Raw genomic sequence first — 26,582 nt, 5'->3', positions numbered from 1 at the left:
CCACCGCCACCCCTCGCAGGTAAACTGAATTCGGACTGTAAGACCCCATTTGACACATTACATTTTTTTCCCTATTTTCGTACTGAAATTTTGGTGCTCGTCTTATGGTCCGGTGCGTCTTAGAGTCCGAATATATGGTAAATTTGTAATATATCTTATCAGAGAAATCTGCTTCTTCCTCTGACAGAATTTATCAGTCAGTTATCAAAATTCTAAATTCTGAGGTAGAATAGGTATTCAGTGAAGACAGACTTTCCCATTAGTGAGAGAGGAGATGGCAGCTGTTACTGGTGAGATTTTATCTATATTGAAGGGGAAGGAGCTCAGCAACTAGCTCCTCCCTCCTTCCCTCTGAATAGAATCTGAATAGTAACAGCTCTCATCTCCTATCTCAGTAATGGGAAAGTTATGAAATAAAAATTAAAATGATGGTTACACTTTAAGAGAACCACTTTACTTCATCTTAATACAGCGCAATAAATCTGAGCTTAATAAAAAATAATGGTATTTCTCTTTCAAGACACAACTGTAGCACTCTGACCACTTGTTACCACTTCTACAGACACAGGCTTTCATTCCAAATACCCAGTCATTTGTTCCTCTAACCCCAGTGTGTACATGCAGTCTTGGTACTTTTATGGGTAAATATTGAACAACTAATCCTCAGTACATGCTGAACTTGTGTCTGATCTGACATGGCACTCTGGTGTACACATCAGATTGCCACTTTTTTCCATATTTTAGAAGCCAGTATCTGAGATTCTCCAGCCCTATGGTTCTTCTGAGTAACTCTCCTGAGGTCTTCTTCCTTTATAGAAGATAAACGAGTCCTGTATTTTTGTAAGGCTTTCATCCCTCTTTGACATTCTTGCTTGCTCATTAATGACCTCCCTTCTCTGTCACTCTCGCTTGCTCCTTAACGACTCCTTTTTGCCGTTTTTCTATGTCTGTGTTTTTACCACATAAGGCTATGTGCGCACATTCAGGATTTGAAGCAGAAATTTCTGCAGCGTTTCTGCACCTCCTTGGCAGGAAAAATGCTGCAGAAAACACGTGTGTTTTTGACGCATTTTTTAAAGCGTTTTTGTACATCAATGAATGCTTTTTGGAGCTAAATAAAGTTATTTGGTGGGACATTGCTTTTTGGATTACCGTCAGAACTGGGGTGAGTATATTGGTTAATTTAAATGATTAAAGAATGTGTCTATTGTATTTCAAATAAAGTGTTTACTCTGTGTCTGTGTGTTTATTTAACTCTTTAATTAGGTTTGGTGATGAAAGGGTCTGATTGATGCCTTGTCATCACCAAACAAAAGAGCTAGGTGTCAGCTAATCCCATTCACTCAATCTTCATTAGCATTTCTATTCATGTAATTTCTGGGGTAGCTGTGAGCTGCTATTTTTAGCCTAGAAAGGTGCCATTAACATGGTCTCTGATTATTATTAACAGCTCACAGCTGTTTGGTTAGCCGCTACGTCCCCCCAATCAGCACTCAGCAGCGCTTTGGACGCAGCGTATTTTTACTGCATCCAAAACGCGGTGATCTAATGCCATACTTTTGTTGTCGGTACATGTGAATCCACCGCATATAATGACACTTCAATCGGTCAAAATCTGCAGCAGAGACTAGCATGTCCGCTACAGAAATTGATGTGCTGTGGGTGAGTTTGGGTACTTGGCCACGATCAGGTGCCGCTGCTGGTTTGACGCTGAGTGTTTATACAGCGTCAAACCCGCAGCGTCCAGATGTTACAGCATAGAGGATGGGATTTCTAGAAAACCCATGTTCACTATGCGTGCATCAGAGGCTGCAAATCCCCCGTGGACACTGACATGTGGCACGTCTTTCAGGACCGCAGCATGTAAAATTCTCTTGCGGAGTTGCTAGTCTTCGCAACAGAAATTTGACCACTAGAATGTATAGAATGCTGCAAATATGCATAGTTCAGTGAACACATGTGCATTTACCTGCGTTCAATAGAATGCAACGCTTTGGACGCAGCAAAAAATATGCGTCCAAAGCTCTGCTACGTCTGGATCTTGGGCACAGAGCATAAAATTAAAAAAAAATGGCATGGGCTCCCGCGTCATTTTTATAACCAGCAGAGGGAAAGCCGACTGCTGGTGGCTGATATTAGTAGCCAGGGAAGGGGCCATTAGCCAAAAATGTTCCCTGGATATTAATATCAGCCCACATCTGTTTGTTTAGCCTTTACTGGCTAGATTACAGGTGAACTCCAGAAAAAAATTTACTTGGGGTCCCCCTATAAAATCTAACCAGAAAAGGCTAAACAGACAGCTGCGGGCTGATATTAATTGCCAGGGAAGAAGCCATTAATACTAGCCCCCTCCGCGGCTATTAATATCACCCCTCAGCAGTCCCAGAAATGGCGCATCCATAATATGCACCAAATCTGGCACTTAATCTCCGCTCTTCCCACTGCCCTCTAGTGGTGGCGAGTGGGGTAGTGGGGTTGGGGTTCACGTCAGCCTTGTATTAGCGGCTGACGTGAAGCCCAGGTTAGTAATGGAGGGCGTCTATAAGACACCCCCATTACTAACCGCGTAGTAAAGTTGTCGCCGCTTTTTCAATAAATACACGGCCAGAATAAAGTATTTTAATGAAATAAAAAACACACGGTTTTTAAAAAAAATTGTTACTATTCTCTCAGTCCCCGAATCCCTCGATCTTCTGAAAAAAAGTAAAATAACAAATAACCATATCCCTCACCTGTCCGTCATCACGACATAGTCCACGATTACCACCAACGATTGTCCCTCGGCAATCACTGATGTCACTGCTGTAGAAGAGCGGAAATTTCCCGAGCGGAAATTTCCGCATCATGTGCACAGCACATCAGGATTACCATTGCAATAGCTGGCAGACCATTTTTTATGAGTTTTCACGGCATTTCCGCTCAGAAAAACCGCCACGAAAACACATCAAAAACGCTACGTGAGCACTTAACCTAATACATTGACAGAAATGTTGCAAAATATTTAGTAATATATTGACATTGTGAAGTTAGGACATACTCATTATACAATATTTCACTAAAGTGGTTGTAACGGGACGTGTTGTGGAACCACTGTGCCGTGGTGCGAGGAGAGACCGGAGAGGCGTAACTAAGTGCCTCACCAAATCCGACCTTGGATTTACGGCGGCTTATCGACTCCATGATCCGAGGAGTGACGAGGGAGGTAGACCAGGTGCTACTCCGGGACTGACCTCGGATGGATGGCAGCTGACCCCCAAGGACAGGAGGCTGGCACTGACAGGCACTTCTGATATACAGGCAGGCAGGCACGGCTGATGGACAGGCATGCAGGCACGGCTGGTAGACAGGCAAGAGGGAATGGCTGATAGACAGGCAGGTGGGCACGGCTGATAGGCAGGCACGGCTGATAGGCAGGCTGATACATTTACCTGAGAACTGATAAGAGTATTATTACTCAAACTAACAACGTTGCACAGGCACCTCCATGTTGGAGGAGGTGCCTTAAATAGTTAGTGTCCTCCGGCCATTGGCTGGGGACACTTTAGGACTGCGCGCGTGGCCCCTTTAAGAAGTGGGGAGTGTGCGCACGTGCCCTAAGCACTGTGCCAGGGGATCTGAGTGCAGTGCGTACACCCCGGGCAGCGTCAGTGCTGCTGGAAGACGCAGGAGCGGGACAAGATGGTCCGCGTCTCTGCATGGGGAGAGGAGCATGAGGCAGAGATGCCGACGCTACAGTGGTTAAATGAGAATAATTCACTATATTCTTTGCCCATTCAGACTTCCGCCAAACACGGACCGTGATTCATGGACTTGCCTTGAGTCTCTTTTGACTTGAATTTTACAGCCTTATACAGAGTGGGCCATTTATATGGATACACCTAAATAAAATGGGAATGGTTGGTGATATCAACTTCCTGTTTGTGGCACATTAGTATATGGGAGGGGGAAAACTTTTCCAGATGGGTGGTGACTGTGGTGGCCATTTTGAAGTTGGCCATTTTGGATCCAACTTTATTTTTTTCAATGGGAAGAGGGTCATGTGACACATCAAATTTATTGAGAATTTCATAAGAAAAACAATGATGTGCTTGGTTTTAGCGTAACTTTCATGACTTATTTACAAGTTTCTCTTTGTCTACAGCCATTGACATGTCGCAGTGGTTAACATGTGAGGAGCGGATAGAAATTGTGTTGATGTTTGGTGAACGCAGTACCCGGGTCATTGCAGCAGATTTCAATGCAAGACACCCTACGAGACCACCCATCTCCCATGCTTCAGTTAGCAAACCGCTTGCCAAATTTCATGAAACAGGTTCAGTGTTGGATTTGCCAAAATGTGGACGCAAGAAAACTGTCACTAATGAAGGAACATCAGTGGCTGTCCTAGCTTCATTCAGCAAGAGCCCACAACGTAGCACTCGCCGCATGTCACTGGAGAGTGCCATCAGTCGAACATCCCTTCGGCGGATATTATCTACTCACAAATGGCACACTTATAAAATCCAGCTGCTGCAGCATCTCAACGAGGATGACCCAGATCGGCGCACATGATTTGCAGAATGGGCAAAACAAAAATTGGAACTGGACCCTCAGTTTACACAGAACATTATGTTCAGTGATGAGGCAAACTTTTTTGTGAATGGTGAAGTTAACAAACAAAACCACTGCTATTGGTCTGACACTAACCCACAGTGGATAAATCCCTCCAAGACTGTTGGAACACAAAAATTGATGGTATGGTGTGGTATATGGGGTACAAAGATAGTGGGGCCATTCTTCATCTATGAAAACCTCAATGCCACTGGATATCTGAAATTGCTATATGATGATGTGTTGCCCTCTTTTTGCACTGAAGATGGCACGTTTCCAACAAGTATGGTGCACCACCACATTATGGGTGTCAGGTCCGAGCATTCCTACATGAACAATTTCCTGGAAAGTGGATTGGTCGTCGTGAGCCAGTTGAATGGCCACTAAGGTCTCCCGTTCTGACCCCCTTAGACTTTTATCTTTGGGGTCATCTGAAGGCAACTGTCTATGCTGTGAAGATACGAGAAGTGCAGCATCTGAAACAACGGATACTGGAAGCCTGTGCTAGCATTTCTTCTGCAGTGTTGCTATCAGTGTGTCAAGAGTGGGAGAAGAGGGTTGCATTGACAATCCAACACAATGGACAGCACTTTGAACACATTTTATAAGTGGTCATAAACCTGTAAATAGCCCATGAAAGAATAAAGTTATGTTAAAACCAAGCACACCATTGTTTTTCTTATGAAATTATCAATAAGTTTGATGTGTCACATGACCCTCTTCCCATTGAAAAAAATAAAGTTTGATCCAAAATGGCCAACTTTAAAATGGCCTCCATGGTCACCACCCATCTGGAAAAGTTTTCCCCCTCCCATATACTAATGTGCCACAAACAGGAAGTTGATATCACCAACCATTCCCATTTTATTTAGGTGTATCCATATAAATGGCCCACCCTGTATATTCCTTTATCTTGTATATATAGATGTATAAGAAACCATACCAGATAATGTCAAAACATCTTGTAGTTTTAAGAGGCTTATTTACGCAAGTAGGACGTTAAAACCCATTATGTACTAAATCCATCCAATTCAAATCATACCATAAATCTCTCTGATCTGGGCTCATAGCAAAATATATTTATGGGGGGTGGAAGGCTGGTTTGGGGTTTTACTTGATGCTTACAATGTCGTGACTGCTCTTTAGAAGGTTCACAATTTTTTTTTTACAACTATGGTATATGTAAGTAAAAAAACACCACAAATACTTTGCTATAGATTTATTGATTTTGAGTTCCATATTATTCTTTCACAACTTTCGTAATCCCAATGCTTTGAGGAATCAGATAGTAGTTATTTAGTTGGCATTAAGATATTTGGTTGCATGCATGGCAGCAGAATGTTTCTAAACCACTGTGCGTTCCCAAGGACAACTAGCAGAATTTAATATTTTATGTAAGCCTAATCTGTGAAATGTAATTGAAAGCAGAATCTCAACAACATGTTACAGATGATATCCAAGAAGTTTTCAGCAGCTCTTAAATGCAGCAGATGATAAAATTCTACAGCATGGTAGGATACAAATTGATAACTAATGATTACGTGGCAGAAGGCTCAGCTCATCCTAAATAGAAATATCTTTTCACTATTATATAGAAGATACATTATATCATAGATCTAAAGAGGGTTTTTTTAAAAGTTTTTTATCTTGTTATATTTACCATTATTCACAGAAATGTATAAACTGTTTAATCTATTTACAAGAAGAGGAGCCAAGAATGTATCACAGTCTTTTGATTTAGGAGCCATATTACAACATAATATATGTTAAGTCTAGTGATCCAACAAATCCCAATTCTCTCATAACATAACATCAGAGTAATAACTTCACTACAATTTTTCACACAGATTTTACACTGTTCGGTATAGAGAAAAGAATAAAGACTGGCATTTCCAGCTGTGCCCAACAACTGAAACAGTAGTAGACAACCTGAAGCCTAACACTTTCTATGAATTTGGAGTAAAAGACAATTCAGAGGATGAAATTTGGAGCAAGTCTCAATCTCATAAAACAAATCGTAAGTCACATTAGTATATCCTATTTTTATGAACTGTCATGAGCTAACTCTTGTTGTTTAGTAATTCTACTTGCTCCCATAGGTTGAATTTACATTGTTTTTATTCTCTAATTTTACGTCACCAACCATATTGGAAAAAAAACTGAAATCTTATACTTTTCAGAAAACCCATTGAGCCTTATAATTGGCTCACACTTGATCTGCAGGAATCACTTCCCAGCTATAGAGATGGTGTGAATCGATTTGCAGAACCGGGCCCAGCAGCCACATCAGTAATCTGTTGCCGCCAAATGGGAAGCCCTGTAGTCTTCCTTTTATATGATGTCATACCCAGCTCCTCTTTAGATTGACCAACCTGGCACAGCTTCATTAGTGAGAAGTAATGCCCATGTGATGTCGTGTGAGGCTAACCTATCAAAATAAGAGTCGCAGATACTTGTAGGTAGGATGCGCTTTGCAGAGCTCCTGTCTGATGGCCACAGTGTACGACAGGTCCATGGACTGGGTCCTCTGAATAAATTTGCCCCATCTTTAGCCAGAATCATCTTATCACAGGCAGAATTGCAATAAAATGTTACACTTCTATTATAAGCCAAGAATCAAATAATACTGTATCATGCCAATCTCAGCAGCTGATGTCACAGTTCATCTCCTCCTCCTCTCTGTAAATGGACCTCTGCGCAAATCACAGTGTATTCTAAGAACTCTCTCCCATGGAAGTAAATGAATATCTCCACTCTGTTGATTCCTAGTGAGTGCTATAAGTGGCACTTTAAAATTGATTGCCTACCCGTAAAGGAATTTCCAACTTAAATAGAAGTGTCTGGAATAACATATAATGGTTTCAAATAACAAATAAAGAAATACTGGTCAAATTCCTCATAATTTCAGCAGAGGCCAATCCCATGGTTCCAACAGAACCAGAAAGTGATGACATTCCTTTTTGAGTGGAACTAGATGTAATCCCATATACATCTGATAAGATCCTGTTCCAGTGAACTGACCACTATAGCCAATTTCAGGTTTCAATGGTCAGCTGACAAGAGAATGGGATGTCAACACTTCTGGGCTCTGTAGACACCAAAGGAGTGTCCCTCACTTGAGTGACAGAGAATCAGACCGGTAAGTATTTATTTACTATTTTATACTTTTATATGTCTTTACAGGCATATTTGTTGAAGGTGGACAACCCCTTTAAGATAGGTCAATAATTTTAAGCCCTAAGCTGTATGTAGCAGGAGATGTTATATTACCAGTATCCTAGTCTAATTACTATGATCAAAGCTAACCCTTCAGTACCAAATCATTCTATTCCTCTTAAAACAATCACATAGTGCTGATGATGTTATCATGGCAGCCAGGGCTTGCTAAAGACCCCAATTTCTCACATATTTGTACACAGGCTGGGCTTCATAGGAGAATATCAATTTTAGAATGCAAGATTGCAGTATTGTAGTGTATTGAACAGCAATCAAGTGATCACAGGTTGACAGGAGCACAATCCACAGGGGGATTTATAAAAAATCCATACAATTTTTTAAAAATAATGTAAAATCTATTTTAAAAAATATAAAAGTTTAAATCACCCTCTTTTTTCTCAAACCGAAATAAAAAAATATAAAAAAAAACATTTGCCTTCAGAGTATTGCCACATCTATAACTGTCTAGGGATGAGTGGACCTGTGGAAGTGGTTCTGGTATCTGGTCCCAACTTTATTCCAAAGTTCAGTACGGGTATCAGAACTGTACCTGAACTTGAACCAGAACCCGAACCCCATTGAAAACACCTGAACTTTTGAGCTCAAAAATTCTCTCTCTCCTCTTGGAACTCTGAACATTGCAATAGACATCCGGGAGAAGTCCGTGTTCGGTGTTTAGCACCGGACACTAACTGTCTGGCACGAACCCCGAGCGTTTAAATTATATAACTGTTCAAACAAAATATTATAACATTCATTTCATATAGTGAATTGCAAAAAGAAAAGAAAAATTATAGCATGAAATTTTTTGGTCACTTTGTATCCCCATAAAAAAATGAATAAAAATATATCAGAAAGTTATTTAAAAAAAAAATAGAGAATTTAAATATTAAAAGTTTACCCTTCTCTTAATACCATATATGCTTTATTCATTATGATAAGATTATTGAAAAATCCACGAGTTCTGACAATATATTTGTACTTGGATTAAAAATGCTCCGTGTAATGCTATGTGTTTTATTTTTTCATATTTCATATTTGCATATTCGTGAGTATAAGACCAATATGGATCTATTAATTATACGAATTATAATGGGACTATAAGGAATTTGTTTTATTTATGTTTTCAATGTACTTGGGCAGCAATCACCATTATCTGCAGCTGCTATAGGCTTGTGGTACTTTGTATATTAGCGCCAATGGCTTCAAGTTTTGTATATATTGTTGAGATATCAGAAAGTTGTGTAAGTACTCCAAATGGTACCAATAAACAAAGTGGCTAGATTTTGCTCTTCTTTTATTCCTACTGCTCCCCAGAGTATTACATTTTATACTGGCCTTTTTATTAAAGCCTACTTTTTATAGTCTTTTCCAAGGGGGCATTGCTCTCAGGGTAATAATGTAGAGCAGACTACAGACATGCCCCCCTGATAGAAACCTGTGAGACTCACCCCCTTGGTAAAAACCATAAAAAATACTAGTGTATTAAAAGGCACATATCTAAGGAACTGTACCGCAGGAATAAAAGAGCAAGACCTCACCACTTTTGACCTGTAATATGTCCTCTTTAAGCAACTCTATCAAACAAAAAATTAAAAAGTTATGGCTCTTTTAACCCCTTCAGACCTGGGCCATTTTCTTTTTTTGTTTTAGTTTTTTCCTCCCTTCTTCCAAGAGCCATAACTTTTTTTATTTTTCAGTCAAAGTGGTAGTATGAGGGCTTGTTTTTCAGGGATGAGTTGTACTTTTAATAACACCATTCATTTTACTATATAGTGTACTGGAAAATGGGAAAAAAAATCCAAGTGCGGTAAAATTGCAAAAAAAAAAAAGTGTAATTCCACAATAGTTTTTTTTTACTATGTTCATTATCTGGTAAAACTTACCTGGCAATATGGTTCTCCAGGTCAGTATGAGTATGCAGATGCCAAACATATATTGTTTTTTTATTTAAAAATTCAGAAATTTATATGAAAAAAATGTTTTAGCTGTTGCATTTGCGCTATTTTCCAAGAACAGTAGCATTTTATTTTTTGGGGGGATATGGGGCTGGGTGAGGGGTGACGTTTTTACTCATACCATTTTGGGGTAGATACAATGCTCTTATCGCATTGTATTGCAATATTGTGGTGGAAACACCATTCTGGCATTTTAATTTTTTTGTTACTAAGCAGTTTACCAATCGGACTATTCTATTTTATATTTTGATAGATCGGACTTTTCTGAACACAGTGATCCCAAATATGTGTACTTTTATTTTTTTAGGCCCGTTGTAACTAGTAAAGTAATGTACTGAATTTAAGTAATAAAACATAGAAAAAAAAAACGAAATAAATTTGATATTACCATAATAACAAATCCACGTTGAATTTTGTTTAATTTTTTAGTAAATTATATGGCTTAAAATAAAGTGTCATGAAAAACTACAACCCATCCCACTAAAAACAAGCCTTTATACTCCAATGTCAATGAAAAATTAAAAAGGTATCCCCAATCAGTGGGAGGCCAGCTTTCGGAACCCTCACAATCAGTTATTTGAAGGACCTTGCAATGCTTTGCAATATATTGTGAAAAAATGTAACATATCAAGCCGAAACAACCTAAACAGGAATGGGGCTTCTTTAATAAAACAGAATGCTAAAAACACAACTACCTGTAGACAGTCTGTTTTTTAGACGCAGAGGTTGATAAATTATCTGTTGATTGACATTTTCAAAGCTGACTTTCTTTTTTTTTTTTTACAGCTAAAGGTAAAGAAAATGGAAACCTAGAAAACACCTATAAAATTCCAAAAGGCACATTACAGGTATGTCCAAAAAGAATGAAGTGATGCAGTAATGATTTTCTCTGAAAATGTGATATTACAATGTGCATCCAATGTTTTAAGTTCTATTGATGTACCAATATAATGCGACACAAAATTATTTGACTAAATGTTTAAACTATATAAGCTCTAGTTTATATTTTGAAATGAAACATATGTGGTAGTGCCCCTTAGGCCATGTGCACACATTGAGCATTGGGTCAGTATTTTACATCAGTATTTGTAAGCCAAAACCAGGAGTGGGTGACAAATAGAAAAGCGGTGACGTGTTTCTATTAAACTTTTCTTCTGATTGTTCCACTCTTGATTTTGACAAATACTGATGTAAAATACTGACCAAATACTGAAGGTGTGCACATGGCCTTATATTGGCTTTTCATACACCTAAAGATAATTAATTGGGATTTGTCAAAAACAAAAAACAACCCTTTAAAACCCTATAAATATCATCATAATAATGTTCCTGACAATAGTCTAATAAATCAATTCAAATTTTGCCTGTGTCATGGAGATTTAAAGTACAGCGCAATCAGATGAGATTTTAGAAATTACTCTCATTTTTTATGAGAAGCCACGTTTTTCACTAGATCTTCACCTTATTATGAGACAATTATGTTCTGAATTGAAATGCTGTCACCTTGAAGGAACAGTCTGCTGTCTTTAAAGAAAATATCAAAGTTGTTTGGGAATACTGTATCCAAAACTGTTTGCTTATTTATCCATATTTTCATGTGCTTGGACAGTGAACTTTGTTTCTAATTATTTCATTTTAACTGTGCCAGCTGTTTCCACAGTTTACACAGCAGCATACATGTGGAAGGAATATCACAGGGCTAAGTGTGTGAGTGGACAGAAAAAAATGTTTCTGCAGAACAGGTCATAAAACCATGCAAGATTTACAATACTGGCTTCTTTGAAATAGAATGTATTTTCTCTAAATGGAAATGTCCTGAACTCGTCTTCTTATACCAAGGAATATAACATTTGTCCAGAGTGAGAATAAAATTAAATTCAGTATCTTCTGGACCTGTCTATCTGCAGTGAAAGAACTTGTAGTCCTTAGAGCAGTATTCTCCATGCATGTTGCTTCCTGGCTGTTGGCAGCTTTACTTACTCCACTATCCATCACCAAGAGAATCAGGGATGTCTTGGCATTACGTTACCTTATTTCTGTCACTTGATTCCTGGTTCAGAGTATATAAAAGCTCTTAGAACTGTAGCCTGAACTATTGAATACGTTTACAACCTCTGCCACTTTGCATTTTGGCATTCTTTACACAAAATCCTGTGGTAAAATGGGTTATCTCATGAACAAAACCTCCACCGTTACTTGGACCAAAATGGATTTCTTCTCTTTCTGGGCCCACTTAGATGAATCCACCACAGCGATTAAACAACCATTGATTAGCTAAATACAAGTTGATCGCCACGTCACTTGTTTAATGGCCTGTTCAGACAGGCCTGACCAAAATGCTAAGCAGTTAGAATGATCTTTTATGTGCATAGAATATCTGACACATATGAGCCCTCCTTGTATTTACTAGACAGCCATTCATCTGACTTGTAGCTGTCTTATGACATATTGCTGTCTTCTGAAAGGGCTTGTCTGTAATGAGATAACTCACCTTAGTTGTATCAATGTCTATTAATGGATTAGAATAATAATCACCAAGATTGTATCTCCCAATAGACTCTGACATTCAGTGGCTGTAGTCTGTATATACAGTAGATATGGCCATCTCTCAATAATCTCTTTCTAACTCAAATGTACATAGTGGTGCTACTTTCATTGTAAAGGCCCCCATACTCATTAGATAGCTGCTTGATGAATGATCATGTAGTACCCCAAAGCAGGGCACAGCAGACTGTTTACTGTTATCTGTTACTGTTGTCTTTATACCACCCTCTATTGTATTGTGTAAATGTTAATACATTTATTGTTCCGAGATGCGGCTATCCTATACTGCTAGGTAACAGAGACTCTTGTTTGCACAAATATGCTCAGGATACTATTGGGTTAATGACACGTTAGACTGTTAACGTGAGATGGTGCAGACCAGGAACCTTCTAGAAACAAACTGTTTATGAAAACCACGTCAGCTCATTACATGCACACCTGCCCACTTAAGAGGATGGAGTCAGAGTGTGTGCAAAATCTTCTTGTAAGAAGGAGACTGGAAAAAAGTGTGTGTGAGGAAAGATGCCCAGCAGGCATGTTATGATGGCATGGAGCTGATGAGATAAGCGATGTACCTGGACCTCCTTATCCTCTGCAAAGATAAAGTCTAAATAAGCTGAGGAAGCAGGTAGGAGAGTCCATAACTCCTCCATATAAAGCACCAAGGTCTCAGCTGTGGTCAGAATAGACCAGGATCATACAATTTATGCAGATAAAACCAGCGAAGGAATCTGTGTACTTAAGATACATACAATTGCACCTGGACCTTGCCTGAGAACTTCCATCTCACTTCCCAGTAACTGTGCTTGCTGCAATAGACTGGAAACTGTGTTCAGCAACCATTAAGATAAATGTACCTGTGATCCTTAAACAAGTAAATGGTTACAATTCACCCTATGTCTACCGTGTTTCTTGGACTAATTGGAGCGCACCACATTACATCTCACTACCAAGGAGCAGAGGCTAATTTAGTGCACCCTGGCGTCACAAATCCTTTCCTTTTGTCACTGCCATGGTGGATTAGTAACTTCTGCACATCTACGTGGTATTACAATTGTTCAGCCAAAAGCATTCTCTCCTATCTCCCAAATGCACAGTTTATCTCGGCTTAATTCAGCTTTCCTGTATTCCCTAAAGCCGCAGGTTTTCTTGGTGCAAAAACAAAAAGATCAGCTGTTTCAATTCCAATGTGCAGTTCCTTCTCTCTCACAACATTGTCTGTCAGGGGAAAGTCAGGAAAGCCACATAGACAGTAGACTATTGTCCCACCCAGCCAATATTGGAGGGTTCAGCCAACTTTGATGTAATATCTATAGGGGCCTTAGGCCACTTAGCCAATCAGTATATTTTTTATGTTGGCTGAAGCTGAAACAACCATAATAAACTAACATTGAAAAAGCATACAAACTTCACCGTAACAGTGCTAACCACTGAGCCACTGTGCTTTTGTAATCTACTGCTCATATTAACCAAAATTATGAATACCATAAAAAAAATGCAAAATGAAATGCTGTTGAAACTACTTTGTTACAGTACAGCTAAATGCAGCAAAAAAAGATTAAATGATTTATCCAAAATAACTCTGTCCTGATGGTCACTCCTGGCTAGTCTAAATTCCAGTGTCATGTGTTAATAAGTGCAGCTTTGGAAAGCACCCTGTCTCCTTCCCTAACAGCCCTGCATGTCAAAGCTAATCTTTTCAATGACTAATAATAGGATTGAGTTTCTTCTTGGTTTTTTTAGTATTCTTGTGTACAGTATACTACAGTCATGGCCAAAAGTATTGAGAATGAGACAAATAGTAATTTTTCCAAAGTTTACTGCTTCATTTTTTGTAATGGCAATTTGCATATGAATGTCAAAGAGTGATCAGCTTAACAGCAATTACTGTACTTGCAAAGTCAATATTTGCCCAGAAAATGAACTTTAACCCCCAAAACACATTTCAACATCATTTCAGTCCTGCCTTAAAAGGAGCAGCTAACATTGTTTTAGTGATTGATCCATTAACACAGGTGTGGCTGTTGATGAGGACAGGGCTGGCGATCAATCAGTCATGATTAAGTAAGAATGACATCACTGGACACTTTAAAAGGAGGCTGGTTGTTGGTATCATTGTTTCTCTTCAGTTAACCATGGTTATCTCTAAAGAAACACGTGCATCCATCATTGCACTGCACAAAAATGGCCTAACAGGGAAGAGTATCACAGCTACAAAGATTGCACCTCAGTCAACAATCTATCGCATCATCAAGAACTTCAAGGAGAGAGCTTCCATTGTTGTCAAAAATGCTCCAGGGCGCCCAAGAAAGACCAGCAAGCGCCAGGACCGTATCTTAAAACTGTTTCAGCTGCGGGATCGGACTACCAGCAGTGCTGAGCTTGCTCAGGAATGGCAGCAGGCTGGTGTGAGTGCTTCTGCACGCATTGTGAGGCGGAGACTCTTTGAGCAAGGGCTGGTTTCAAGGAGTGCAGCAAAGAAGCCACTTCTCTCCAGAAAAAACATCAGAGACCGACTGATATTCTGCAAAAGGTACAGGGAGTGGACTGCTGAGGACTGGGGCAAAGTCATTTTCTCTGATGAATCCCCTTTTCGATTGTTTGGGACATCTGGAAAACAGCTTATTCGGAGAAGAAGAGGTGAGCGCTACCACCAGTCTTGTCTCATGCCACTGTAAAGCATCCTGAAACCATTCATGTGTGGGGTTGCTTCTCAGCCAAGGGAATCGGCTCACTCACAGTCTTGCCTAAAAACACAGCCATGAATAAAGAATGGTACCAGAATGTCCTCCAAGAGCAACTTCTCCCAACCGTCCAAGAGCAGTTTGGCGCCCAACAATGCCTTTTCCAGCATGATGGAGCACCTTGCCGTAAAGCAAAGGTGATAACTAAATGGCTCATGGAACAAAACATAGAGATTTTGGGTCCATGGCCTGGAAACTCCCCAGATCTTAATCCCATTGAGAACTTGTGGTCAATCATCAAGAGACGGGTGGACAAACAAAAACCAACAAATTCTGGCAAAATGCAAGCATTGATTATGCAAGAATGGACTGCTATCAGTCAGGATTTGGTCCAAAATTTGATTGAGAGCATGCCAGGGAGAATTACAGAGGTCTTGAAGAAGAAGGGGCAACACTGCAAATATTGACTTGCTGCATTAACTCATTCTAACTGTCAACATAACCTATTGGTACTCATATTATGATTGCAATTATATTTCTGTGTGTGATATAAACATCAGACAAACACTAATAAAAACCAGAGGTCAGCAGATCATATGAAAATATAATTTTGGTGTCATTCTCAAAACTTTTGGCCATGACTGTAGAAGCATAACTAGCTTTTTTTTTAAAAAACCTGCGTATACCCTTATATTAGTTTGCCAAAAGGCTACAGTCAGAAAAGACTATTATGGATGATATAACAATAATGAAATTTCAAGAGAACATGTTACTAGTGTCATGCTGTTCATACCATGCCTGGCTGCGGAATTGCATTGTTTGAAGAGCATGCCAAGTACCATATAAAGAGAGACCTGACTAGTCCAGCACAGTCCCTGGACGGCTTTTCCTCACCTCGCTTCTCCTCACCTTGACAGATCTCTCCTTATGTACACACATGTACGGTAATTGATTTGTCACACATTTCATGCTGCCCGAGCCAGAATCATAGCCTGGCTGTTTGATTTAAATCAGGCATGCCTTTCTCTGAAATGCTGCGGTGGTTCAGGAAAAACTTATATTGAAAAGTTGGACGAGGACTGTAGGGAGAGAATGGAGTAGTCCAGTGACATCCCTGACAGACCCCACTCCAATTGATTGACTGGTCTCCAATGTGATTAAATAGAGAGAGACCTGTCAGTCAACTGGGGTGGGAAGAAGCCAGTCATGGGCAGCTCCAGATTTGTCACATCCCTCTCTATTGTATCCGACCAGTTTTCAATCATTCTTGTCTCTGAAACATCTCAGCATTTCAAAGTAAAGCATACCTCGCTTCAATCACTTAGTCAAGCTGTGATTTAATGCTGATCGTTATCGTTGTTTAGGAAGCATGAATCTTGTGACAGGTCCCCTTTAAAGAATTTGAGCTTCAAGCCTGTCTACAAAGCTAACATATGTGATCAGATCTGTTTTTGTTTTCTGTTCTAATTAAAGTAATGTAGAGATCTGCATTTATTGAAAACAGGTTTGAATATTGTTTCTGTGCTGAAATGTTCATTTTTAGACTTGAAACTTCCACTCAAGGATTCAATTAGCATTAAAACTTGCAGACAAAATTATGATCATCCCAACCTCAGTGATAACCAACACATCACATTATTCTTTTGTATCTTAGTTTTCTTTTCAAAACAGATCACTTTCATCACAGATCAAGAATTACACTTAGTCTTTAATATGCCAGGAAAAGGAAAAATGTCTAACTTTCAACTTTTGATATGTATTCTATGTTCTCTTGTGAATAAAATTTGGCTGTAAGAGATTTTCAGATCATTGCATTCTTGTTTTCTTTACATTTTACACAGCATCCCAACACCTTTCTTTTTGGAATTGGTGTTGTAGATATTAAATATAAAATTATGTTCACATTTCAACTTTAAGTAACTACAAATCCTTTTAGAATCCTCTTTTATTATTCAGAGCCGAAAAAGTATACAAAGAGAATCTCTCACTCCATAAGACCAAGAACCTCTTTGGATTTTATACAGTTGTGGCTAAAAGTTTTGAGACTTACAAATTTTATTTTTCACAAAGTTTGCTGTTTTGGTATTTTTAGATCTTTCATACGTTTCTATGTTTACTGAAGTACCATTATAGTTTTTCAACTTTTATTGACAAATATATATTAAGTTTAATTAAAGGCTCAATATTGTATTGTGTTGACCCTTATTTTTCAAAACTTCTGCAATTTGTCCTGGCATGCTAAATATCAGCTTCTGGGACAGATCTTAATTGATGGCAACTCATTCTTGAATAATCAGTGCTTGGAGTTTATCACATTTTCTGTGTTTTTGTTTTTCAACCCTTTATTTGAGTATTGACCATAGTTCCTTAATGGGATTCTGTTCTGGCATAGAGATGAGCGGATCAATCTGCATATTTTCTGAAATTTGCTGTTTCACACAAATTCAAACACTGAGATGCAATTCGAGGTTTGGAAAAAAACAAATAACCTTGCCCAGCAGCATTCCCCATGCTGCTTAACCATCAGAGAGTGGACTTATGCCTTTTTGCGTGGCTGTGTTTACTTGCTCATAATGCCCTGCATCTATGACATCTAGCGGATTATTATACCTTGCACAGTGGTAGTAATTACCTGGGCCATCACAGATCAGTGGTCCTGCAGTTGAGCACAGTTTGTACAGCAGAGTCATTGGATAAGTACCATATTGTTCGGACTGTAAGACGCACCGCACCATAAGTCGCACCCCAAATTTTGGAGAGGAAAATAGGAAAAAAAAGATTTTTTATAAGATGGGGGTTCATCTTATAGTCCAAATTTAAGGTATCTTACCTGGGGGGTGGCAGCGGCGGGGTCACAGGAGGCATAGTGCCTTCCTCAGGAAGCCGGCGGCGGCTACTGGGTTAATGGCCTCTCCGGCGGCACATGTGCAGCTTGAGAACTCAGCTGTGTTGGGACCCAACCTGCACATGTGCCGCCTCCAGTGGCCTACGGCTTCAGGAAAATGGCCACCGGGAAATCAATGCACTCTGCTCTGTTCACCGCCGACACCGGGCCCGCAGCATTACCACAGTTCTGCCGCCGACAGCTTCCTGAGGAAGGGACCTTGCCTCCTGTGATCTCTCTCCACCACTGCCGCAAGCCCCCGGTAAGCTACATTCAGATTATAAGACTCACCCCTCATTTTCCTCCTAAATTTGGGGGGGAAAAGTGTGTCTTATAGTCCGAAAAACGATATCTTCTGTAGAGTGTAAGCTCTTATGGTCGACAGGATCCTCTCTATCTCTCTTTCTCCTGCAGAGTGAAAGCTCTTATGATCAGCAGGGTACTCTCTCCTGTAAAGTAAACTGAAAAAAATGGGAAACGTACATTTTTTTCAGTTTAGTTTCAGGTTTCTGCATTTAGTTCAGGTAGGGGTGTGGACTCCCTTCCTTTGAGCTGGATATTACATTTAAATAGCTTCCCATTTGCTGTGTGTCAATGTTTCTCAGCCCTTATTCACACTGATGTCACTAAGACGCATGGTAAGGTTTTAATAAGGTTTTAATACTAGAGGTTAGGACCATCTCGAATTTTGGTACACCTTGACGGTGGTGGGATGGCTTTTATGCTTTTTTGATGAAAAACGGTGTTTCCAAAGTACCCTATTTATTTATATGCACTATTGCTTTTACTTATTTACTTACAGCATGGTATATGTTTATTTTGTTTCTGTGTTAGGTTTTCTCTCCTATAGAGTGCCAGCTCTTATGACCAGCAGGGTTCTTTCTCTCTCTCTTTCTCTTTCCTATCCCACACATGTATTTTCTGAACAATTACAAGCTTTCCAGTGTTGACATTTACGCAAATTTATTCACACAAATCTAATTTTTGGGGAAAAATTTGCCGAAGTCCACAAATTCAAATTTCCAAAGATCCGTTCATCTCTAATCTGGAGAGTTTCTAGACCAAGGACCCAAAATTTCAATGTTTTGTTCAATGAAGCATTTAGAATGGTATTCAAACATCTTCAAATAACAACTTCTCCCAATGATGCAGGTGCAATTTAGTGAAGAACAATGCTTTTTTTTCCAGCATAATGGAGTATCATGTCACAAGGTAAAAGTGATAGCTAAGTGACTCTGGGAACAAAACATTGACATTTTGGGTCCATGTCTAGTAACCTACTCAGATCTCAATCCCATTAAGAACCTATAGTCAATCCTCTAAAAGTCGGTGGACAAGCAAAAACACAGGAATTGTGATACACTCCAAGAGCTAATTAGACAAGGGTGTGTTGCAATCAGTCAGGATTTGGTTCAGAAGCTGATATCCAGCATGCAGCTGCCATCTCCTATCTCAGTAATGGGAAAGTCTGTCTTTACTGAATACAAATTTTACCTCAGAATTGAGAATATTGCTAATGACTGATCAATTCTGGCAGAGAAAGAAGCAGATTTCTCTGATAAGATTTGATACAAAGTTGCTTATTTTCATGTGCACTCTTGATTTCTGAAATAAAAATTAAAGCGACCGTTACACTTTATCCAAATTGGACTATTATCTATTTTAAATAGGTAAGGGTGTCATTGGTTCAATTCATTAATATTACTTCATAATCTATGGAAAGACCAATTGAATAAAGTAGAGGCTCCTATTCTTATTGTCTGAATCTTAATGCCAGGGGAAAATAAAGCTAGGGATAGCAGATAACCCTGAAGATGTCCCCCCTGCTCCTCTTCTTCTACAGCCACCTTCTTGTGTCTGTCTCACTGTCTATAAACGAGACTAATGTCTTTCTCTCACTTCTTTTCTAGAACTCCCTCTCTCATTCCGTACAACATTTTCAAAAATTACAAACTACTGAATGCCAAGCATATAACCTGGACTAAAATATTCAGTACTAACTCCACCTGATATGTCTAAACCTGGTTACTCCTTTTCCAGACCTCATGTATCTACTACTTATAAATTGTAACCTTATACAGCAGGGAACTTGCATAATGGATCTTGTAAATAACTGTTTTATTTATCTGCAACACATGTGTAATTATTACAATGTGTTACACAGATATTGAGCCGTGTCAAACGCTGCGGAAATGATTGATGCTATATAAACAAACAATAGTAAGGTTCTAGTTTTCCCTTTACTTTCCAATATTAAAACTGTTTGTAGGCTCTTCAAACATAATTTTAGTTGCTGTTTACTATCCATGACCTTTGTTGTCTACATTCTGTTTACAACAATTGCTTTTGTCATTCATACTGATGAGTTAATTTGCTTTTTTTTTTACAGTATGCTACAGAAGACACAAAGGCATTCATTCCAGTTACCAAAGTGAAGCAAGGTAATCTCAAATTGCCAAATTCTATACATTAAGAATATAGCTATTCAATATCATAGCGCACACACAGCATTTTCAACTCATGATAATGGCGCCCCATGCCATGTATTATTTCAAGCAAATTAAACAGTTCATCTAGTGATATTAAAAAAATAATCTTTAAAAAAAGAAAAACTTAAAACGATGGTCCAAAGGCAAAGCATTTTCCCTATCTATTTAGCCCCATAATCTTAGCTATTTTCTAATTTACTTGCTTTAAAAATTCCCTACCATTCCCTAACTACATTATTTAACTGCTTTTGTATTTTTTTCGTTATTTCGGGTCTGATGACAATCCGTTTGAGTATCCCCAGTGCATGCTGGGATACTCAAACAAAGCATCATCAGGGGGAAGAGGCTGCAGTCATTGTCACAGCCCCTGCCCCCTCCCTGAAATGAAGTGTCATCAGTGACACTCATTTCATGGGCTGGTCCCTGCTCTATCCCTGAGTGTCTCCCTTCTGCAGTGTCTCCTCCATGTGCAGTCTCCCCCCAGTGCCCTGTTCGAACAGTGCAGCATCCGGTCTGCTATCTGCTTAGCTGAATAGTAATAAGCCGGCAGCAGAGCGGTATCTTACACTAAAGTGTGTGTGTTGTTTTAAATAATTTTTTAGCTCCATAACTTCTTCACATTCAAAACAGTACTCCGGTTTTGTCTCCAGAAAAAAAGGAATAATTTTTGGAAGTTTTGATAAAAAGTCTTTGTAAATGCTTAAGCATTAGCAAACCTATTGTGGACTACAAAAAAGGGATATTTTTTCCCTTGATTTCACTATTTGGTCATTACTTCTTTAGATTCTAAACAGTATTGTACACTAGTTTTCTCTCCCTAAAAAAAAGATGTCTCCTCTTCATTTAGCAAAGTGTGAAACTTTTGTGTAAACATTTTATACTCCTCAAACAGGGATAATTGTTGCTACCAAACATGTAAAAATTCCATGGCTGCTTCCATTTGCATCACCTGCTTATAAACAAGAGCAATGCATGTATCTACGCCCGTCAAAGGGATAATGATCATTGTTAGACCATTTCTACAATTTAGGTAGCCTAAAACGTGTGATACTGCAGTGTGTTGTTATATATGCTGTTGGTTACTTCTGGTAATGATACGTTTTCCCATAGCCAGATAGGTTGAAGTCATTAGTACATTAAAAGGTTGTTTACATTACACAGCTCAAAACATATTCAATTGACTCCAAGTAGAACTCACAGTGTACTACACATGGTTTCCAGGCAATTAGAAGCATTTTAAATAAAACGACTCAAGCAAATTAATTTCCTTAAATCAAATTTTTTAAAAAATTATGTGAAGTCGGCGAGTTTTAATTTCAAAAGATTCACTCATCCCTAATGACAAATAATGGCATCATTCTGAGGGGCAAAAAGCCATAATTACGTAAAAATAGTCTTAACTGCAGATATAACATACATCATAACTACAAAATGAGTTAGAAAAAACTTTTTTGACTTTATTCTTATGGTTGTGGTTTTTAAAGTAATAATTTTAGAAAATCTATTTGAGTAGAAGCACAATAACATTTACATTTATTTTCCTCAGGATTTCAGAACATCACTAAATCTACACCATTACCTCCAGGTATTTATTAGGTTCACTGTTTCTTTTTGATTTATTTTTTAAATTTTTAAAAAGGATGATTAATTGTATCTTTATATACCGTTTTTTGCAGACTATAAGATGCACCGGAACATAAGACGCATCCCAAATTTTTGGGCGCAAAATAGGAAAAAAATGTTAATGTTAAAATGGGGGTCCGTGTTATAGTCCGAATTTAGCTTACGGAGGGGGTAGCGGCAGCGCTGAAGCAGGGTCACAGGAGGCAGAATCGCTGCTGCAAGAAGCCAGCAGGGGCAGAAGTTGGGTAATGCTGCGGGCCCTGGGCTGGTATGAGGGGGCGTCCCAGCGCTGCGAGGCTACGGGCCCTGGCCTTCAAGAAAATGTCGGAGGTGACGCTGGAGTGGAGGCCCCGCTCTGCTCTGTACATTGATTTCCCATTTGTGAGCTTCAGGAAAATGGCCACTGGAGGCGGTGTATGCTCAGATTTAGATCTCAGCTCAATGATAAGCCGAAATCTAAATCTTCGCATGCACCGCTTCCAGCGGCCATTTTTCTGAAGCCCACTGCGGGAAATCAATGTTCAGAATGGGGACTCCACTCCTGCCTCACGGCCTACATTTTCTTGAAACCCAGGGCCCGCAGCATCGCACTGCCGGGACACCCCCTCCTCCCATCCCAGGGCCTGCAGCATTGCCCCACTCCTGCCGCCGATTTCCTGCAGCAGCGACCCTGCCTCCTGTGACCCTGCTCCATCGCCACCGCCCCCATCCTGGTAAGCTACATTTGGACTATGAGACTCACCCCCATTTTCCTCCTAAATTTGGGAGGAAAAAAATGAGTCCTAATTAAGTCCGAAAAATACGGTAATAATTACTGTAGCATAGCAAAAGATAAATAAAAAAAATAGTTGTCATTAAATTACACAAAATAGCAATGACTGCTTCTGTCAAGCTTCTGTTATTTAACTTCTGTTACATTTTCTGTTCTGCATTTTCTCCATTTACATGCGCTCTGCTTGTTGTTAGAGTCCTACATATCTTCTGCTTTAAAAAGCTGCATAAGCCTTGCTTAATAAAAATGGAACTATAATGCAAGTTCTACAATTACAGTTAAAACATTATAATATTCAGTCACCTCATTCATTAGATTTAAAGAGTTGAATGCCTTGCCTAAACTTTTACAAAGTTTATGGGAAAACTGTAAAGGTTTTAGGTTAGAGTCAAGAAAGTGATTTGGTACATTGCTATTACTAGATCTATAAAAAGTAAGTAGAAAAAAAAGCACTTTCAGACAGGATTTTATTAGCAGTAGTGTAGTAGTAACAGGTCATTGGGGAAAACAATCAATGGAGAGCCTCATTCATAATAATCCACTGTACTCTGTTGAAGGATTTTCATTTAAAGCAATGTAGATCTAATATTGCAAAACGTTTCATAGTAATGTTGACTTCTAAGGATACTTATAGAATGCTAAAGCCTTGAAGGACAGTGTCTCTGCACAATTTGTAATAAACATAACTAAAGTTTTATTATGTATTATTAAATAGGCAGGCAATGTGGTAAAATAACAGTTAATAAAACAAATTAGCCAAGTCATAGTTATCACTTCAGAAAAAGAGTATTTAACTCCTCCATGCATTAAGACATTAAAAACAACCTGGGCAGGGGTCCGCAAGTGTGGCGGTGCCGACGTGATTGGGAACCTTGAGTTAATCATTGTCAGACAAGTGGATGTTGCAATGTAATACTGAATTGGAAGACAGGAGAGAGTCATGTTACTAGACCAAGGATCAGCAAACTGTAATACGACAGGATAAAGGAGGAAATTGTTCATGAACAATTCATGTAAATCCATGTAAATACTTTTATGCTCAAAAAAGACAAAAGTATTCTAAGAGTGATACCTTTATTATCTAACCAAAAAAATAATATTTGAAAGGTTTGAGAGTGTAGAGGCTCCTTGTTGAGGCTGGGTTAGAAATGAATTAATGAAACAAAAGCATAACAGTTAAGAGATATTACATGAGGACATTTCTGCATGGGGTAGATGGGGAAATGCTTCCTAAAGATCAGCCAAGGTGTTATAAAATGCTATAATTGCTATAATTATAGATCAAAGCTAATTTGATGGAGGTCCTACAGGACCTCTATAAAATGTCAGTGGAGCATTCTGACAACTAGGAATTGTTCAAAGAAGAGAAGCACTTTAATCTTTAGAGCTTGTACCAGATATGTGCCAGACAGTAGTCAAAATAGTTGTAGCTGGACTTTAAATGTCATTCCAGCTATCTTAAAGTGAGTTTTTCTGCCCAAACTGACAGTATAAGCTAAGCACATAGCTTTATAGGGGCTACAGAACCTATACAAATCCTACCTTTAATGTTTTATTTGCTGTTTATATTCTGCAGAACTAAAGTTTAATGAAATATGCTAACTAGGGTGCTTAGTGCACCCTTGGCATGGCAGAAAGGCTCAACACAACGTTACGCCCATTAGTTTTCCATGCCCTCCTCGGCCTCACTGGTGATTGACAGCACTAGCTTACCAGGAACAAGCACTGTCTGCAGGAAATGCTCGGAAAAAAACGGTGCTGTCAATCACCTGTGAAGAATGCAGGGACATACAAAACTTGCGGGATGAACAGTGCAATGGAGCTTCTCGACCACACAAGGGGTGCACTGAGTACTCTAATTAACATTTATATAAAATTAAGTTTTTGATTATAGTTGGTTAGTTTTGAAATTTTCAGTAATAACCTTTTAGCACTGTAACAATTTAATTTTTGCTGATGAAATAATGTTCATATAAACATTTATTAGATTTTTGTTCATTGAACTGTTCCTATAATCATTAGAATCTTGCTTTGAAATGTGAAATATGTATATTTGTACTTTGAATGCCAGTTCTAGAGGAAATATGTCAGAAGCAATTTACCCTCCCCCCCAACTATTCATATATACATATATGCCTTTAATAGACAAGTTCAGTAATAACATTACAAAGACAATCCATTCCTCCTTTAATGAGAAACCAGTATATGAATTGATATGCAAATGAGGCTGTAGATCTGAAGCCTCTGTCACCCTATGCCCAATGCCGTCTCCTGCTTGACTGACAGCCTCTATGAGATGTGACTTCATGCAATGCAGCCGTCAGTCAAATAGTAGGAGGCATCACTGGGTGGGGAATAGAGCTTGAGTGGTAGAGATTTCATATCTACAACTTCAATAGCATTTCAATTCAAATGCAGATTTCTCATTAACGGAGGAATAACCTGATTGTGTAAAGGTATTGCTGTACTTGTTTTTGGAAGTGCTCCCCATGTATATAAATAATTTGGGGTTTAAATCATGCTGAAAGATTCTTTTTAACACACTAACAAAATGTTATTTAATTGCTGTATCGTATTGAAATTGTTGTTTTATAAAAACAAGCCCTCTTCAAATGCCATATTAAGACAGCAAATGATGCAGAGGAAATACAAGTGCATCTCACTAAATTAGAATATCATTAAAAAGTTAATTTATTTTCAGTTCTTCAATACAAAAAGTGAAACTCATATATTATATAGAGTCATTACAAACAGAGTGATTTATTTCAAGTGTTTATTTCTGTTAATATTGATGATTATGGCTTACAGCCAATGAAAGCACAAAAGTCATTATCTCAGTAAATAAGAATAGTAAGTTAGAATAATTAACAAAAAACACCTGCAAAGGCTTCCTAAGCATTAAAAAAGGTCCCTTAGTCTGTTTCAGTAGGCTCCACAATCATAGGGAAGACTGCTGACTTGACAGATGTCCAGAAGGCAGTCATTGACACACTCCACAAAAAGGGTAAGCCACAAAAGGTCATTGCTAAAGAAGCTTGCTGTTCACAGAGTGCTGTATCCAAGCATATTAATGGAAAGTTGAGTGTAAGGAAAAAGTGTGGTGTAGAAAAGGTGCACAAGCAACCTGGGATAACCGCAGCCTTGAAAGGATTAAGAAAAGGCCATTCAAAAATTTGGGGGAGATTCACAAGGAGTGGATTGCTGCTGGAGTCATTGCTTCAAGAGCCACCACACACAGACATATCCAGGATATGGGCTACAAGTGTCGCATTCCTTGTGTCAAGCTACTCATGATCAATAGACAACGCCAGAAGCGTTTTACCTGGGCCAAGGAGAAAAAGACCTGGATTGTTGCTCAGTAGTCAAAGGTGTTGTTTTCAAATGACAGTAAATTTTGCATTTCATGTAGAAATCAAGGTCCCAGGGTCTAGAGGAAGAGTGGAGGGGCACACAATTCAAGCTGCTTGAGGTCTAATGTGACGTTTCCACAATCAGTGATGGTTTGGGGAGCCATGTCATCTGCTGGTGTAGGTCCACTGTGTTTTATCAAGACCAAAGTCAGCGCAGCCGTCTACCAGGAAATGTTAGAGCACTTCATGCTTCCCTCTGCCGACAAGCTTTTTGGAGATGGAAATTTCATTCTCCAGCAGGACTTGGCTCCTGTCCACACTGCCAAAAATACCAATACATGGTTTAAAAACAACAGTATCACTGTGCTTGATTGGCCAGCAAACTCACCTGACCTTAACCCCATAGAGAATCTATGGGGTATTGTCAAGAAGAAGATGAGAGACACCAGACCCAACAATGCAGATGAGCTGA

At 39.0% G+C, this 26,582-nt stretch overlaps 1 protein-coding gene across 38 annotated transcripts in view; it reads left to right on the top strand.

Annotated features, from left to right (window-relative positions):
* Positions 1-26,582, top strand: part of ABI3BP (ABI family member 3 binding protein) — a 436,219-nt gene that overhangs the window by 179,281 nt on the left and 230,356 nt on the right. For all 38 annotated transcript variants that reach the window (XM_073664653.1, XM_073664641.1, XM_073664649.1 and 35 more), the window contains exons 5-8: positions 6,438-6,607; positions 10,551-10,612; positions 20,266-20,317; positions 21,912-21,950. In XM_073664653.1, coding sequence (XP_073520754.1) covers positions 6,438-6,607; positions 10,551-10,612; positions 20,266-20,317; positions 21,912-21,950 — 323 coding nt within the window. The remainder of the gene's footprint in view (positions 1-6,437; positions 6,608-10,550; positions 10,613-20,265; positions 20,318-21,911; positions 21,951-26,582) is intronic.

The sequence above is a fragment of the Phyllobates terribilis genome, unplaced genomic scaffold, assembly GCF_046119375.1.
Source record: "Phyllobates terribilis strain yellow unplaced genomic scaffold, ASM4611937v1 Scaffold_2__4_contigs__length_985480577, whole genome shotgun sequence".
NCBI classification, from domain to species: Eukaryota; Metazoa; Chordata; class Amphibia; order Anura; family Dendrobatidae; genus Phyllobates; species Phyllobates terribilis.
The sequence above is the reverse complement of the archived record's forward strand: the minus strand, read 5'-3'. Positions and strand labels throughout refer to the sequence as shown.